The following is a 17,615-nucleotide window of genomic DNA, read 5'->3' as shown; positions in this document are numbered from 1 at the left end:
ACAATTGAATACACAGTATATATTTGTTGATGTTGTTTAGTCGTTAGGTCGTGTCCGACTCTTCGTGACCGCATGGACCAGAGCACGCCAGGCCCTCCTATCTTCCACTGCCTCCCAGAGTTGGGTCAAATTCATGTTGGAAGCTTTGGTGACACTGCCGAACCATCTCATCCTCTGTCGTTCTCCTTCTCCTCCTGCCTTCACTCATTCCCAACATCAGGGGCTTTTCCAGGGAGTCTTCTCTTCTCATGAGATGGCCAAAGTATTGGAGCCTCAGCTTCAGGATCTATCCTTCCAGTGAGCACTCGGGGTTGATTTCCTTCAGAACGGATAGGTTTGATCTCCTTGCAGTCCAGGGGACTCTCAAGAGCCTCCTCCAATACCACAATTCAAAGACATCAATTCTTCAGCAGTCAGCTTCCTTTATGGTCCAGCTCTCACTTCCATACATCACTACTGGAAAAATCATAGCTTTCACTATGCAGACCTTTGTCGGCAAGGTGATGTCTCTGCTTTTTAAGATGCTGTCTAGGTTTGTTATCGCTTTCCTCCCAAGAAGCAGTCTTTTAATTTCGTGGCTGCTGTCACCATCTGCCATGATCATGGAGCCCAAGAAAGTAAAATCTGTCACTGCCTCCATATCTGTCACTGTTCCTATTTGCCAGGAGCTAATGGAACCATTGGCCATGATCTTAGTTTTTTCAATGTTGAGCTTCAGACCATTTTTGGTGTTCTCCTCTTTCACTCTCATTAAGAGGTTCTTTAATTCCTCCTCATTTTCTGCCATCAGAACACTGATCAATAATCAAATATATTTCCTTCAATGAAGTATATTAATGATTTCAGTGATGAAGATTTGCAGCCAAATTAAGAATTCAAATGAATGATCTGTTAGGCATCTCAGTCTTCCATACCCAAGATTAATTTATCCTTTCTTTGACAAAATAAACACTGAAAGTTAAAATGCATATATGCATCTGCATCTTAAGAAGTAATCTTACCTAAATTCTGCCACATGCTGAAGATTTCACATCCCATTGTCACCCGCATATCACCATATCTGTGAATTTTTTTTCAAAAAGAAAAAAAGAAAGAAAGAAATACAGAGACACACAGAGAGAAAGCACAAAGATTTGTTAGCAATTAATTTCACTTTATCATAAGCCACACATTCAGGTCCAATTAATAAGACTGCAAACTGAAGAAGCTGAAGTGGAAGCAGAAAGGCTGAAAAATGAAAATCCCATAGGTAACGTGGCAAGATGGTAGAGACAAGACCTACAGTGGAGGCATTTGTACCAGCAAAAGATCAAAAAGACAATCATGGCCTAGATATACAATCCAGTTAGGAACATGAATATTTTCAGGATTTTTGTAAAAAAAACTCATGATAACATATTATTATCAACAATTTTCTCCATAAGTACTTTGTGAAATTCAAATTGGCAGAGAAAAAAATGCAATTTATTAATGTATATTGCTAACGGAATAACATACACAGCTAAACACTAGCTTCAAAATACAATTTTCATGCTATGTACTGTGGTTGCAATGTATTCAATCTGTTGTGGGTCCAAATGAACATTATGGGTGGAATCCAAGAAAGGGAATTTGCAGACATACCTAAAGCTTTACTTGACATCTTCACTCATAACTATTCCTACTACTGAAGATGAAATGTCACATTCAGTTTTAAAAAATCAGCATATATCTTCAGCAGTAGGAATCACTGGACAGATGAAGAGAATCACAGAATTATGGTGTTGGAAGGAGCATACAAAGCCATCAAGTCCAACCCTCTACTCAACAGAGGAATCCAAATCAAAGTATATCTGACAGATGGTTGTCTAATTTTCTCTTGAAAGCTTCACTGTGGTGTTATACTAGCATAACAGTGGAAAACGAAACAGTGAATTTTTAGTAATTAAGTCATTGCTGCTTGCCTGCCCAGCTGCAAATTGGTCATGCAACTTAGCATATGATGTCGAATGCAAGTTGCAACTCATTGTTTTGTAACAATTTACCTCCATGGCTTATGCAATTGCACTTATGCCAATGTCAATTCCCAACAGATTCTAGTTATTCAAGGGAAGCAACACAGAACATTCTAACAGCACGGGCTATTATATGAGATTCGTTCTTTGGATCTTGAATGATGCTCTCCTACACACCATCTTCATTAAAATAAAGTGGACTCAATATGAACTTAATCAAGCTAGACCTGAACAGTGGAGATGCTGCTTACATATTTTTCAAAATAACTATGCTTCTTGCTTACACAGATCATCAAACCATAAGAAAAAGTTATACTATTAGTATAACAGCTATTAATAATGGTATTTTGTGATAGTATCTCTAGCCATGTTTTTAAAAAACAGGATTGCTTTATTCTTAGCAATAAAGAAGTGAAAAGATCAGAGGATAGTGGATCAAAATCCACTACTTCATAAATATTTTCTACAGAAATAATATGTGCTATGGATGCTCTTTTGTTTTTATGAGAACCAAAAACAATACTTACTTTTCTAAAACCTTTTTCTTCTTTGAAGGTGTGAACATCTCTAACTGTAGACACAACTGATTTATAAAAATGACAGCAAGATAAAAGTAGGAATCCCAAATCTAAAAGAAAACAAAGTCTGGTGATTTTCTTTCTTCAAAGAGAAACTGATCATATTGTATCCAGACAAGGGAAATACTTATTTTCCTAGTATAAGGCAACTTTTATTGATTAGCACGACCGCGAATAAATATTTGGGTGAATAATTCAACAGTTGGGAACAATTAAATACTATCATGTCTATTAAAATCAGTGAAATTGGTCAGATGAACATAAGTTGCTAATAAAACATATGGAAGTGTTCCAGTCAGCCACTGGTTAATTTCACTAGAACTTGCCATGGTGGTACAAAGAGACAAGGGGTTGAATCAGATGTAATTGTATCAGCTCTGATAACCCTAGTTTATGATGGTAGAAATAAGAGTCAGTCCTATGTACACTTCCCCTGATGTCTGTTCCCTTTCTTGTACAATGCTTTCAGTGGTTCAGCTGTGATTAAATTAAGGCACCCAAAATGGAAAAAAATATGCCTTAAGATTTCTTCCTTAAACTCAGAAAATGAGAAGTAAGCACCACTGAATTTTACTGGTTTTACTTGTGAAGAAAACAGAAACAAGGTTACATAGCAGCCAAATTTGTGTTGCCCAGTTACACAAATGGCAGAATATTTAGGAGTGAAGTCCCATACCTTAATTTAAATCTCAACAATGGCAGAATCACTGGTAAGGCACAGAGTGGCCACCCGGTGGAATGAAGAAAATAGACAAATGTTTAGGAGACTGAGGCCAATATCCTTTGGCAGAGGTCTGCTTGTGCAGTGGGAAGGACATCACTAGCAGTGTATATTGCTGCTGATTAAATAGTTCTTGTTTCAATTTCATCATGTACACAAATTTGTCTCATTGAGATACGTGCACCCCAAAAGTGAAAAAGAAACTATTTAATTAGCAGCAATCTGCCACTACCAATTGTGTCACTCCTGCTGCACAGGCGGAGCTCCAGACGTGGATACTGGCCACCAATCTTAATAATGCAAGCCAAATGCCAGCTTACCTTGTAATCAAAGTTTTCATTTAAGAAGTTTTTACGAAGGGCATCCGAAAGGTATAACACTGTTGTAATAATAACACTAGTAAAAAAAAAAAGATATTGCATATTTAAATGTGGGTACTCTCTCTAAATTAAAGAGATATACAAATATAAATTAAAGAGGCGATGTATTTTCTTTTTTAAATAATTGTTTCTTGGGGCAATAAAAGCAATTGTATAGTACAAGTTAAATAATGCATAATAAAATCCTTAACCAGCTACTGCAATATGCATTTTGCTTCTAGCTTTGTGGCTGTGAGGTATGAAATATTTTGATTAATACTTCTCTTTTAACTCACAGAATTTATGAAGGAGAATAAAGGAATAAAGCTATTTAACATACATTTATGGATTACTTACTTTGTTTCTCTGTTCTAACATAACCAATTCCTTTTCTTTAAAGCAACATCTCCATTAACATGCCCATTTCACAAATGCATGCATCTAGGGTTAATTACTAGGGTACTTTAATACAGAATTCATTATCCTTAGATCAAATATTATCAACAAATCTGTATCTAGGCAAATGCGACAGTACTAGTGGAAATGGATTTGCTTGCTGCCACCTCCCCCTAACAGCCCCGTCCAGTGCCTCAAAACTGATATGCAGAGGACCAGGAAATCCTGCTGAATGGTGTGGGCTTGGGTGTAGAGAAAAGAGGGGAATCCTCCAAAAACAGATAGAGGTACCTTCCCTTCAGAGGATTCTTACTGATGTATAACTAGTCAATCAAAAATGTTGCAGCACAGTAGAAAGGTTGTAGCTCACAGGGAAGAACTGCAACTCAGTGAGAGATCACATGCTTCACAAACCAAAGATCCCAAGATCCTTTCCTGGCATCTCCATGCAAAGATGGCAAAGAAACTTGCTTATAACCCTGATAACCTCTGCCTGTCAACACATACAGTTCTGGGCTAGATGGATCAATAAGCTGACTCTATCTATGCAGCTTCCTGACAAACTCCACTTAGATACACTATTCTACTGAAAGGCATGTTCAAATCCAGCTGGATTGAGCCACATATTTCACCGTTCTAACTCTGGCTTATTATTCTTTCCCTCAGACTGGATAATTAGAAAACTGGATAATCTGACATGATTAGATGACAGTGCAAATTTGAGTGTGTTAAACATACTAATGGCATACTAGGATGGGCACCTTAGAGTTACTTGGTTTTTGAAATGCACGACACTATTTTTTGGTCCATTTTTACAGCTCGCCAATTGTATTTTTAATAATTTGATGGCAACACAATAAATTTAAATCTTGAAGTTGAGTCATGGCAACTGGGCTTCTTTCTTGTTAGGCTGAAATGTTTCACTACTCCTCCAAGTAGTTTCTTCAGTCTAAAGGACATTTTTCAACCCATGTTTTTATGTAAGGCTATATATTTTTTTTCTAAATCTGTGGGCCTAAGGAAAGTATATATTAAGTGTCTTCTCAGCTGCTAGAGGATTTAACTAACATTGAATGGCAGCAATCATTTTCATGCTTACTTGACTTTGCCACCTAGTCACTGATATACAAACACTTCCTTGCTGGAATGAAATGTGCTCCAGGCTTTAAATCAACAGGAGGTCTTTAGCTTCTTAAACACATGGTGTGTTCCCCCACATCACCCAACATGTTTAAGCACTGAACTATATAAGGAAAATATACACCACACGATTAGTGGTTCATCTTCCCTGGAAGAGAAGATGGAGTTTATAAAACAAAAAAGCTGAATGATTTCACTGTGCTTTTCAATTTCTAAGCTGCCTGTTCTGGTTCACCTTTCCCTTCTGGTTCCATGTGTTGCTTGCTTGCTTGTGTTATTGTTTTGTTTTGTTTGGCAACTAGTATGCATCCACAACTAAAAGCACTTCCCACAGACTTATTTAATTAGAACCCCAAACAATCCACAGGGGAAAACAGGCCAATCGCAGATTTACTTTTTTGCAATTTCCATTCCCAGGGACAGTGTTCAGAGACATAGCCATATTTGTCTCATTCAGCATATGTAGCAAAAATGAAACAAACAAAACCCAAAAAGTACTGTGACATTATAAAAACTAATCATTGACGTATCTCAGTGAAATAGGTCATTTAGTCTTTAAAGTGTCACAATATTCGTCTTATTTTTATTCAATTCCTGTTATATATTACCAGAAAATGAATATTATGTGCTGCTGCTACTACTACAGTGGGGTCTCGACTTACGAACGACCCGACTTGCGAACAATTCGAGTTACGAATCTGCCCTATAGGGAAAGTAAGGACTCGACATGCGAACTTCCCTCCAGTTAGGAACAGGGAAAAAAGTCACCCCTCCCTCCCCTTAGAGGCTTCTGGAGCGGGGGAAAGGGTCAGAAACTTAAAAATAAATACTGTACTGTTAAATAAAGTCACTTACCAGGCCTTGGTAGCCCCCAAACCACAGGAAAAAGAGCAGGAAAGAGCTAAAAGCCGACACCCAGAAAGAGCCTGGCAGCCATTTTGTGGTTTTCCCCGCTCCTCTCCCCGCCTAACAGCTGATCGGCTGGCTCTGAGCAGGCTTCTGGAGGCTTGCTCAGCACCTAAAAAGCTTGCCTGAGTGCCTTTGTGCTGAAAAAATCAGCACAACATGCTTTAAAACATTATTTAAAATTGGCTTCGTTTTTTAAAAAAAAAGAGTTCTAAAGTGCTGCCTTTAGTGTTCCCTGCCTTCCCTGAACCTAAGGGGAAAAAAGAAAGAAAATATCCCCCTCTAGTGGCAGAAGGCAGAATAGCAGCTTCCCATTAGTTTCTATGGACAGAAAAGAGCAGATACGGATTAAATGGTTTTCAATGCATTCCTATGGGAAATGCAGATTCGACTTAAGAACTTTTCGACTTGAGAACCACCTTCCAATACGGATTAAGTTCTTAAGTTGAGACCCCACTGTATCCCTAAATGGAATTCTGTCAAGACATGAATAGTCTTCTAGTCTCATTCAGTGCTGTGAAATGAAGATGCAACATTTCTTTCGAATTAATTGAGCTTTCTAAATCTTACTGCCTTTATATGGAAAGTTATTCTAGAGATAAGCAGTGGCTTACTTTTCCATGCAGGAAGCTTAAATCTTTTACCACACCAAGGACAGCAGAGGCAAAACAAGGTTCTTCAAGACTAACCCCCAACCCCAAATGTCCTGTCCTTTGTACGGATGCCATCTGACTAACAAATCCATTTCCATTAAACTGATGGAATAGGTAGATTGTCCTACATGTTTATGGAACATTGCCTTTCAGATTCTATTTTACCAGACAGTAGTAGAATAAGACCTAGGAGCATGCTTCAAAGGTAGTTTGTTTCGTCTTCAATATCAGCTTTAACTCATACTAATCAAACTGTACAAGTAGAAATGTTTCAAAGGTATTTCACTATGTTTCTGTTTTAAGGCTACTGTAGTATGTTGACATCTGCAATACAGTATGCTGGAATTGTGTGACCAAATAATTAATACCCACTCTCATCAACATTAGTACTATTATCACAATTATGATTATGTTTAAGAAGTCTTACTTGTTAGCAACCAAACGCATCACTGTCCAATCTTTTGGAAACATCTCTGGCCGTATTAATATTCGAAAGACAGTAAATATTTGTAACAAAAAATCCTAGGACAGAGGGGGGAAATCCTTAGGTAAGTGACAGAAAATTTAAACAGTTTCAGCAACAACATTGTAACAGCTGCAGTTAAAAAAGAAACAGCATTCTAATGGCTCTTTAAGAAAATTCTGTGCATCTTGGTTTTCCAGGAACTTCAATGAATAATGTCAACATTATTTAACATGTTTTTAAGTGAGATACAGAAAGTTGATCACATTGTCAAAAACGTCTAAAAATATTCAGCAGTAAGAGCAAAATGACATTCAATTGGGTTAATCTTTATACAACACATCAGAAATTTTCACACTTTGGGGTGTAATACACAGGTGGATCTTTACCCTGATATACACCTTTATTTTTAGCTAATTAGTCTGTATACACAGAACTACCTCACTCTCATCCAAGCAAATAAAAAAACAAAACAAAAAAACCCCCTAACATTTCCACTTATGGCGTAATGCTTTAGTCAGCAGATCCTGGACCTTATGGGGGCTCAGGAGCTGAGACTTAGGAGGAGGTAGGACAGCCTCCCCACTCTTAGGAGCAAAGCAGACAGAAGGCATTTGCCTAGTTTGAAGCCTCAAGTTAGAGAGTTTGGCTGCAGAGGAGGATTCTTTGTGAGTAGCAGGTTTCCTCACAAGTGGAATCTTTCCCCCAACAAGAGCCATACCCTGTAACTGAGTTCTTTCCTTGCTTCCTGAACACCTGCAGCTGGGGTTCTAGGAATGCAGCTAGAAAACAGCCTTCATCTGGCTTTGCTATCTACCAGCTCTTTGCTTTGTTCCTGAAACCCTTTTTTTCAATTGTCTGGACCTTGTTTGACCATTTGGACAGCTCCTTGGACTATGGCTTTGGAATGCCTTGTCTGATTTCTTGCTGAGGTGAGCTTTCCAGTGTAGAACAGGACACTTTGCCTTACTGTATCCTTGGCCAAACTCTTGTTCCCATTATTGTGCACTTCAGGTGCCTTCCAGCAATGTCCACCATTATTGACCTTCTCTCTGGGGAACCTTCCTTGACACATTTTTGAATGATCTTAGGTTTTCCATAACACACTCTGGAAATCTTTGGCGTAAATAAATTCAGGTTCATTTCTCACAAATTACAAAGAGTAAGCCTGTGCCTAAATATATCACTTAAGGTTCTTGATGGAGTTCACATTATTAAAACTGCCTACCTGTGGAAAGAAAAGGGTGGGGAAAATGACAACATGCATCTTGATGTCTAGTGGCCTACATACTGACATTATAGTTTCGTTGGTCCAAACCCAATGATGTCTTTCCACTGGATTCCACTGGCTGAAATCCTTTTACTCTTGACATAGTGTAAAGTTATGTCTGTGGAAGTTCACAAAGAGGCAATCCACATTATGTGACTGATTGCACAAGTAATTGTGCAATTATGTCTGTGCAACTGCCTGCTGGGTATGATGTCTGCTTTGATGTGAATTTTGCAACTGCTTGTACAACTTCAAATTACGCAGCAGGATTTTGCCCAAAGTTTTCACCAGAACCAAAAACCATCTCTCTTTCCCCTGACGCTCCCTGTATACACTACAAACTGTAGAGAAGGGTTCAGAAACTCTTTGGAATGGAGTTTCTTTAGGGGGCCACCACCATGTACCATCTTTTTCAGAAAAAAAAACCACCAAGGGATAAAATGAATGTGGTCTTAACTGTATACAGTGGTGCCTCGCTTTACGATGTTAATTAGTTCCAGTGAAATCGCTGTAGAGCGAAAACGTTGTAAAGCGAAATAAAAAAGCCCATTGAAATGCACTGAAACCCGTTCAATGCGTTCCAATGGGCTGAAAACTCACCGTCCAGTGAAGATCCTCCATAGGGGTGGCCATTTTTGGTGCCTGTGCAGCAAGGAATCCGTCCCTAAGCAAAGCGGGGGGGGGCATTTTCTTCAGCCGGTGGCGATTTTGAAACCCAACGCTCAGCTGTTTTTGATCGTCGTAAAGTGAAAATCGGTTCCCGAAGCAGCGAACCGATCACCGCTAAGCGGAAAAACCCCATTCAAACCATCGTTTTGCGATCACAAAAGTGATAGCAAAAACCTCACCATCAAGCGGATTTGTCGTTAAACGGGTAATCGTAAAGCGGGGCACGACTGTACTTGCATTTATCATGCATCCTTTTAAAAATCCAAATCTAAGTTGTTGGTATATTATGTGGTTGTTACAATCAGAACTACAGTAGACAGAGCTCTCTTGGAGCTGTCTTTTGGCCATAGGAAGAAATCCTCCCACATTTATTAGGACAACAGCAGGCAAGAAAAGGGTTAATCTCATTCTCTTTTCTTTTTGCAGTCCATGATATAATCATGCCACTACCAACAAATGCTCTTTGATATAAATATTAAGTGCTATGAGACTTTTCTTGTTACATCTGCTTTGGTCGCTGCATAGATCCAGGAGCTACTATTATTCAATAGATAGGCTCAGTTGTTGTATGACAGCTTTCATGTGGGATTCAAAGTTTCCCTCAGTTTTTGCAGTTTATCCACTCGCAATGTCAGTCCCCAGTGCATAAATCAAAAACAAGTCTGATTTCCTGTAAAGGCTTTGCATAGTAAAGAATTTCAATCATACCCTAATAACTGGGTAATATTTGCTTCTTTGCTTTTGTCCGAGCTCTGCTTGATTAGTTCCCCGCCCTCTGGCTGCTGCCCTTTCTCTCATGCCTCTTGATCACACCAAACAATGCATGCAGTCACATAGCCAGTTTTGCATCCCTGGAAATTTGATTTCTCTTTATATGTCCTTTATGCTCAAAGAACACTGTAATTTCCATCTAAGGAAAAAATTATTTATAGAGGGAAAGAAGTGTTGGTGGGGAAAACCCTGAGATACTTAGGAACCCTCTCGGGGCATTTTTGCCAAGGAATGACGTGATCCTTGTCAACCAACATCCATCCCCCCCCCCCCTTGCTTTACTTGGTCAATACTGATTCTGCTCACAAGTTATCTAGCCATAACTGTTGCTGTGTAGAGTGTTAGGGTGGGGAGAGGAAACGTTTGACTCGTCTGGCTTAAAAATGCATTATGTTCTGCTTTCAGTTTTCTGCTCCCAGATTAAGAAACTGCATTCCGTAGGAAGCTGAACTGGGTCCTTCAATTCATTTCCTTACACTGGCAATTGAAAACCTACATCTTTAGAGAAGTTTTCAGGGAGTCAGCAGGAAATTGAGGCAGAAAAGTTTGTGGGCTTATTAAACTCTGTTCTATAAATTTTAAAAGAAATATGTGTATGATATATTTTTAAATTTAAATTTTAATGTTTTTAATAATTCGTTGAACTTTATTTCTTTTTTATTTATTAAGCTGTATTGGATCTCCCCTGCAAGGGAAAAAAAGGCAAGAAATGAAATGAAATAATGCCACCTGCAATCTCATCATGAGAGTCAGAGACATCTGTAATGATAAATGGTGAATGATACGTTCTGCTCCTTTTGGACTGTGTTACTGTTCTTGGTCTGGTGAACTCTGTGGTATTTATACTAGAACAGTGGTTCTTAACCTTTGTTACTCGGATGTTTTTGAACTGCAACTCCCAGAAACCCCAGCCAGCACAGTTGGTGGCAAAGGCTTCTGGGAGTTGCAGTCCAAAACTCCTGAGTAACCCAAGGTTAAGAACCAGTGTACTAGAAAATACTATAATATGAATATAACAGAGTTCAGTTTTCAACCTATGCAGAAAGATATGTGAGGGATCTCAAATATATACAACATATTCCCAGGGTTAGCTTCTTCTGTAATATGAGAACTGACAAACTGAGATGGTCAGAGAAATGAGCGCTTATTGTGTGAACATCACTGCCTCTGACTAGAAATGTCAGTTGCACAAAACAGCAACACTGAAGCAACATGATTATCCGCAGGCACTGGAAGCCAATGTTATCTACAGTATTTATTATTTATTTTATTTATTTTTTGGACTTATATACTGCACCATAGCGCTACAAGCACTCTCTGGGCGGTTTACAATTTTAATTATACAGCTGGGTACTCATTTTACTGACCTTGGAAGGATGGAAGGCTGAGTCAACCTTGAGCCGGCTACCTGGGATTTGAACCCCAGGTCGTGAGCACAGTTTTAGCTGCAGTACAGCGTTTTAACCACTGCATAATAGAACCATGCTATAAGATAATGAACATAACAATTTCAGTTCCTGGTCTGGTGAAGTGAACTCTGTGGCACTTATGCTAGAAGATGCTCAGATAACATCCAACCACGAAGCATTTCCAGGCCTTTATTGAAGGTCATTTATGATCTGTTATTTGGAAACTGCAAATAAAAATGCAATCTAGGGGGAACATGTGCATGTAATTGACAGCCTGCCAGTAACACTCCTAATGTTGATTCACTGTCAAGAATAAGCAAGATCTCATTGTTGATCATAAGCAAAATCTAATTATGCTCTGGTGATTTGACAGCAGAGGGGGGTGGATGCAACTGCATAGGGAAGCGCCCCCTCACTTGTCTCATCTTCTCAGGCCAGGACAAAGCACTGCAACTTTCTTCTCTTCACCAGCAAGGATGGCAAGGAATTCCTTGCACCCTTGATAGAGTCTTCACATGAAGAAGAGTGTTTGGTGCACAGAGTGCTCATTTTTATGCAAAACTGCATAGTTCATGAGTCACATAAATAGTGTGAATTGCTCAAAATTAGGATGATGGCCACATTATATAAGGATTTGAAGCTGTTGCTGGGTTGTTGGTATCCTTTTTAATGATCAGCCAGGTCTTTTGTACTTGCTCTGTGTGTGTGTGTGTGTGTGTGTGTGTGTGTGTGTGTGTGTGTGTGTGTGTGTGTGTGTGTGTGTGTGTGTGTGTGTGTGTGTGTGTGTGTGTGTGTGTGTGTGTGTGTGTGTGTGTGTGTGTGTGTGTGTGTGCGCGCGCGCGCGCGCGCCTGCCTATGCATTACTTTCTAAGGGAAAAAGAGACTAGTGGCATTTTATGCACATCGCAGAGATTGGGGTGGAGGCAGAAATCAGAAAGCAATATTCCCTGCTTTCAGCTGGATGTGAGAAATTTCACAGAGCTTTAACATTCCTCCTCAAGGTATCTCATCCTTAAGTAAGTGCATATTTTTCCAGCCCTACAAGTGAACTATTGCATATAGACTTAGATTTTTTCATGAAATGAGAACTAAAATTTTTAAAAAGCACAGTTGCATTGTTCCAATGCCTGCTCCCTATCCTAGGATAGGTGTGTCTGTCTATGTAAATACAGAATGTGTTGTTAGCAGAGCTTGGAATGTTATTAGTTTTTAAGTAATCAGCTGCTCATTGTTGTTGCTTTAAATAACTCATCGCCAGCGTTCCTTTCTTATTATTACTTTTTAAGGACAATTAAAATACAAAAATGTCCCAAAATAATTTCCAAACAGCAGTATTTATGGAATAATGAGTAAACATTACTCATCAAACTAAATATAAAAAATATCACCAAACCACTGCTTTATGTCAGAATAAGAATACCTGTATTGCGATATTATCTTTAAAAGCAACGTTACAGATAATGTTATTAGCAACATCTTATCTCCAGGTTCTGATTTTTACCCTTTGGCTCTATTTATTATTTGAATTCATGCTTTATTTGTGGTTTATCCCCCCTGTAGCAATATTCAATGGCAAATATTTCATAATTTTCAGCATCACACAGTCATTTTTAAGCATTATGATTTCATCCCCAGTGAACGTAAATCTTCCAAAACCCAGGCCAGGATGCCAATTCAACAGCATCATAGTGTGCCTGCTTTATAAAAGAGCACGCTCTGCAATTGAATAGTTTCCACTAACCCTAGGAAAGAAAACATCAAGGAACTGGAGCTAAAAACATGCTAGATTTTCACTGAAACAAGTGAGGTCATTTAACTTGCTCCAGATGATGCCTTAAACATGCAACTCAGTGGTCACTTAAGCAAAATCATGAGTTCATTGGGACAGGGGGAAAAAAGCAATGGATGTTTCCAGGAGCGAAAGCATAGGTCTTTTTACTTACTCTGAGCTCATCCCTCGTCTTGAATCTGTCAAGGAGTTGCTGGTAATGTCTGTCTGTCATCTGTCGTAATAATGATAACAGACATGAAACAAACTCTCCCTAAAAGAAACAGAATTTCAAAAGAAAGGAAGCCTATTAGAACATAAACAGATAGAACAAAGAACATGGTTTCTAGTGTTCTTTTTTTAAGATTTTAAAAAATAGGATGATAAACTATACAAAGTCCCTTTGAAAAGAACTGCCTGCAACCTAACACACTTTTTCTAGTTTCAGTGTTGGCATCTTCCTTTGTTAAAAAGAAACTCACATTCCTGATAGAAAATAAACTGTGATATGGACTGTAATCTCTGTCAGTCTTAGAGATGCCACAAGCCCAACCAACCAGAGAGGTTCTTCTGAGTAAATATGCACAGGCTTTGCTCTTAATATTCAATTTATTTGGCTTGCACAGTTTCTTTTAACCTTTAAAGGATTCATTATATTTTTAAAGGATTCCTTGTGTTTCTTAGGTACAATATCCATGTTGGACAAATATCATTCTGTGCCATTCATAATCTTTTAAAAGTATATTCGCATGCTAAGTACACCGGTACTGACAAGCGAGCTGTAGCAGGCCTCTTGCTACATGGAAGGACAAGTGTCTGATTTTCCCCCTAAGCTGGTATACATAAATCAACCTATTTAAATAACGACATATTTCCTCCCATTGTATTTTTACACATGTAGAATAATTGTCTTGTTGTTTAAAAACAAAATATGCAACTTATATGCCATGGAGCCATCACACTATCACAAACACACCCACTCTCAGCTGTTTTCAAAAGACAAGTAGACTTAAACCTAGTTAGAGCTTGGATAAGAAACCATCAGGGGATATCAGGATAATTAGGTAGGCTAGGAAAGAATCCTGCCTGACATCCTGGTGAGCCACTGCCATCTGGATTTGAGAACACTGGGCTATGTGGACCAAAGGCCTGATTCAGTCTAAGGCAGCATCCTATGTCCCTAGACACATTGTATACATTGACACCACTTGTATTTGACATCTACCCAATAAACAGCCACACATGGAAGAAGGATGCTAACGTCACTGTGCTCTTTTCTTACCAAGAATACAGCAAAGGTGATATGACTGAACATTTTAGGACACATCTATGCACACTATCTGCAAGTGAGTCCTACTGACCAGAGCAGAAATAATTTCTGAATGAATAGGTATAACACTGTGTTGTACAGTCATTAAAATTACAACGCAACAGAATACACTTAAAGAAAACAGAAACATCCCTCTTTTTAGGGTCATTCCTCTAGCATAGCTATTCTCAACCTTTTTGGGAGAAAAACACAATATGAAAGAAATATAGGCTGGATCAAGACTGTGTAAGTCACATAACGAAGGCAGTGTGTGAAGAATCGTTTCTAGTCTGTGGCCCCCTTGAAATGTGACAGGGTCCCCCACGTGGCCATACGGTTCTTGTTGAGAATGGCTGCTCTAGCAAGACCATCCAGGCTTCTGAATCTATTATGGAAAGTCAAGTCTGGTATTTCAGTCCACCTACATGTCATTGCATGTGCTCATTTCTTCATTCTGAGAAAATTGAATGGGTTCCTCACAACACACGGGCATAGAACCTGCCACCTACACTCAAAATGGGTGGTATCTTTCTTCACAAATAACTTGAGAGCATTTGGCTCAGTATGATACCATAAGCAAGCATAGTACTGCCTGAACTTGCTACATAACAGTATATAATTGCCTTATGCTGTGCAATGAGTCACTGAAAAATTAAGTATGTGAAACTTCTCTGTACAATGGCTTCTATGATATTGTGCAAGGACCACAAAACCCTATTCTTCTGTGCTTCAAATTAATAAGACCTGCATAGAGGTTTCTGGAAAGTGAAGGCATGTGTAAGTGTAAATCCACTAAAAAGAAATATGTTCAACAAGGTTATACTTAATTCCACAAGCCATATTTGGCAATATATATGTAAGTGAATTCTTGAAACAAAACCAGTGGAATGAAATTCAGCAAGTTTCATTTGCATGAAGAAAATGTTTGGCCAAATTTAGCAGTAGTACCATGTCTCATAACTTCACTGCAAAGAACTATGACATCTTGTAAGGACATCATCACAGAATTAGAGTGCTGGTATAGCTGCCAGAAAGAAAAGCAAGTGACTGCTAGGATCAATTCAAGACTGAGCTCTCTGTAGAAGCAAAAATGACAAAACTGAGGCTATGATACTTTGAGTGCATCATGAGAAGACAAATGTTCACTGGAAAATATAATAATGCTTAGAGAAGTAGAAGACACCAGGAAAGGAGGAAAAGTAAATACTAGTTGGACTGATTCAAGAAGGAAGCCAATGACTTTTGTTTGCAAGATCTGAAAGGGACTTTTGGAGGTCATTCATTCATAAGGTTACCATAAGACAGAAGTGGCTTAGAAGCACATTAACAGCAGCAGATAGGTGGGGTATAAATCAAATAAATAAATAAATATATTAAATCTATCAATATTAAAGGTGTGCAGATATGCTGTCTGGGAAATTCTAGGAGTTTTAGTCCAAAAAACCCAGAAAATTACACACCTCTAATCAATATTACTTCTAACTTCTTGGTGACGGAAAGGAGTGAGACTCTAAATATCACATCATGTTTTACTTGATTACCTAGAGAATATTTGGTCTCTGAAATACTGTATCATTTAGAAGAACATATGACTAGGATCCATTTTCCATTGAAAACCTTTTTAAAAAGAGGCTCTATGAGGTAAGATGAGGACTAATAAGACTGCAAGGCAAAGAGTGAGTGTGCTAAACGTTTCCGTGAAAACTTTGCTGAGTGAACAAATATAGGTCAGCTGCTCTTCTAAAGTCCTTACATGCCCCCCACTGTGTACACTTCCTATCATTTTAACAAAGCAGGGTATAACCTGACATTACTTCACTTACATGGCTTTCATGCTGTTCTCAAAAGAAAAGGATTTCCGCCTTGTAACCACATACATCTGAACAATGTAGAATTTATCAGGCTATTTATATCGAGGGATAAATGAAATGATATATAATGTGAGAGATGCAGGAGTATTTTCTGTTCTTTTTAAAATAGAAATTAGTTTAGAGTTTAGGACCTGTTCCAATAAAGAAACAGCATCAAGTGGGACTGTTTAACCTTTCTCCCTACATTTATTTGTTCACTCACTATGGCCTTCTCCAGCAGCTTTTATCCCTGTAGGGGAAAATTGCATCACCCCAGGACTGTAAAAAGTGGAGGGAAGAATAGTACAGTAGTGACATAATGGCAGCCCAACTCACATTCCTTATCGTCAGGAGCAATCCTTGTTTTCAGCACCACATATTTATGGAATTCACAAGCTGTGATGAGGTTCTCCAGCTTAGACCATACAATGGGACCCCCATATCTGCTGGAGATTCATTCCAGTCCCCCCACCCCGTGGACACTGAAAACTGGATAACAGCAAACACTACACACACACACACACACACACACACACACACACACACACACACACACACACACACACACACACACACATATATAGAGAGAGAGAGCATGGTAAAAGGAACGTAAACTAGAAAAAAAAAACACTATTTTCACATGTATTCTCAAAGGCTTTCATGGCTGGGATCTGCTGGAACTCTGACAGACAGAATTCCAACTCTTCTCCTCTGAAGCTGCCAGCCACAAAGACTGGCGAAACAGTCCGAAAAAGGCTGCAACCATATTTTCACATGCATTACCAGAACTGGCCCTTAGAGGGTACCAGAGACAATGCTATGTATTCTTCACTAACAAGTATACATAGCACAGTCTCTGGCTCCCTCTAGAGGCTGTTTCTGATGATACATATGAAAATAGTTTTTTTCTGGATTTTTTTCTTTTAATATTTTAAAATTTTTCAGATCATAGATAAATGAATCAGCGCATATTGATGCCATGGATAAGGAAGTCCTACTGTATTTTTAAAAGGAACTGGACAGTTTGGTGAAGCATAGATTTATTGAAGATTAACAGGTTTGATCAGGAAACAGAACCACCCTTGTGTGTAGGCAATGCATTGCTGACTACCTGTTGCTGGGAATACATGAGGAAGCATAGCTGTTGCTTTCATGTTTTCTCAGCAGGATTCTAGCAGGATGGACACAGGATGCTAGACCAGACACAACCTGATGGTTTACTACTGTTATTTTGAACTGTCCATAGTGTTGTTTGTTCATGTGTATTTTAATATTCTTTCCAACTACTGCTGATTTTTCTTCCAGTTATCTCTCAGGGAGATAGATGGGATATTTGAGGACTGGAGGTGGGAAATCCTA

At 38.7% G+C, this 17,615-nt stretch overlaps 1 protein-coding gene across 7 annotated transcripts in view; it reads right to left on the bottom strand.

The window, feature by feature from the left end:
- DOCK4 (dedicator of cytokinesis 4) overlaps window positions 1–17,615 on the bottom strand; it is a 312,022-nt gene that overhangs the window by 77,089 nt on the left and 217,318 nt on the right. For 5 of the 7 annotated variants that reach the window (XM_020810435.3, XM_020810438.3, XM_020810440.3 and 2 more), the window contains exons 26-30: window positions 13,273–13,371; window positions 7,175–7,269; window positions 3,614–3,689; window positions 2,522–2,622; window positions 1,002–1,060 (exon numbers count right to left, since the gene is read on the bottom strand). In XM_020810435.3, coding sequence (XP_020666094.1) covers window positions 1,002–1,060; window positions 2,522–2,622; window positions 3,614–3,689; window positions 7,175–7,269; window positions 13,273–13,371 — 430 coding nt within the window. The remainder of the gene's footprint in view (window positions 1–1,001; window positions 1,061–2,521; window positions 2,623–3,613; window positions 3,690–7,174; window positions 7,270–13,272; window positions 13,372–17,615) is intronic. The other 2 variants (XM_020810437.3, XM_078376832.1) reach the window with 1 other exon arrangement.

Source organism: Pogona vitticeps, chromosome 5 (assembly GCF_051106095.1).
Source record: "Pogona vitticeps strain Pit_001003342236 chromosome 5, PviZW2.1, whole genome shotgun sequence".
Lineage (NCBI taxonomy): Eukaryota > Metazoa > Chordata > Lepidosauria > Squamata > Agamidae > Pogona > Pogona vitticeps.
This window is presented reverse-complemented; position numbering and strand designations above follow the sequence as displayed.